The sequence below is a fragment of the Pituophis catenifer genome, unplaced genomic scaffold, assembly GCF_029215685.1.
Source record: "Pituophis catenifer annectens isolate HBS135680 unplaced genomic scaffold, rPitCat1.0.hap2 SCAF_15, whole genome shotgun sequence".
In the NCBI taxonomy this organism is placed as follows: domain Eukaryota; kingdom Metazoa; phylum Chordata; class Lepidosauria; order Squamata; family Colubridae; genus Pituophis; species Pituophis catenifer.
The window spans coordinates 17184045-17184918 of NW_027256895.1; the positions used below are offsets into that span (position 1 = coordinate 17184045).

The 874-nt window shown below is 38.3% G+C and overlaps 1 protein-coding gene across 1 annotated transcript in view; it reads right to left on the reverse strand.

The window, feature by feature from the left end:
- Nucleotides 1–461: 461 nt before the first annotated feature.
- The window catches only part of LOC139324485 (vomeronasal type-2 receptor 26-like), a 9452-nt gene continuing 9039 nt past the window's right edge, over nucleotides 462–874 (reverse strand). Inside the window, exon 6 of the mRNA XM_070954196.1 lies at nucleotides 462–874. This exon is cut by the window's right edge and continues 498 nt beyond it. Within this exon, the coding sequence (XP_070810297.1) occupies nucleotides 462–874 (413 nt within the window).

The window sequence follows — 874 nt, forward strand, 5'->3', positions numbered from 1 at the left end:
ATTATATATATCTATATAAATCCATATATCTCTCTATGTCTATCCCCATGTTCATCTCTCTCTCCCTCCCTCCCTCCCTCCCTCCCTCCCTCCCTCTTTCTCTCTCATCTATCCATATATATACATGCCATCTGTCTCCTTGTTTCCATCCTAGTATCTTATAAATTTAGTTGTTCTGGATTTAAATGATAAATATATCATTTAAAGGGTTCAGTAGAGGGAATTTTTTAAAAAAAGATGTTTCTTTCTCCTGCCATTATTCTTTTTTATAAATAATTCAAGGCAACAAGAATATCTAATTCTTCTCCCTCCGTCTATTTTTCCCCATACACATGTATGAGACAGTCTCCTACTTTCCTAAGACTCCTAGGAAACTATCTCCTAGTTTCTACCCTGGTACTAGACAAAACTGGTTTTATACTTCCTGATACGTGATGCAAAATAGGAAATAGCAATTAAATTTATGGAACTCTGTTCTTTTCTCTTTTAAGCTGATCTTTCTTGTTCAAATCGGGCTTCAGCAGAATGATGTACAATTTGGGAGAAAAGATACAAAGCAGTAATCCAGCACTGGAAGCTATAATGGAGAAGATTTCCACAGCAACCATATATTTTCCCTTTGAACTCAGGTATGCTGGAACAAAAGACACCCAAACACTGCAGAAGACCAACATGCTGAAGGTGATAAACTTGGCTTCATTGAAAGCATCAGGCAATTTCCTTGCTAGGAAGGCCACTGTGAAGCTGACAATGGCAAGGAAGCCCATATAACCCAAGACACAGTAGAACATGAAGGCAGATCCTTCGTTACACTCCAGAATGATTTCTTCTGCTATTGACTTCATGTCAGCATCTGGGAATGGGGGAGAGATGA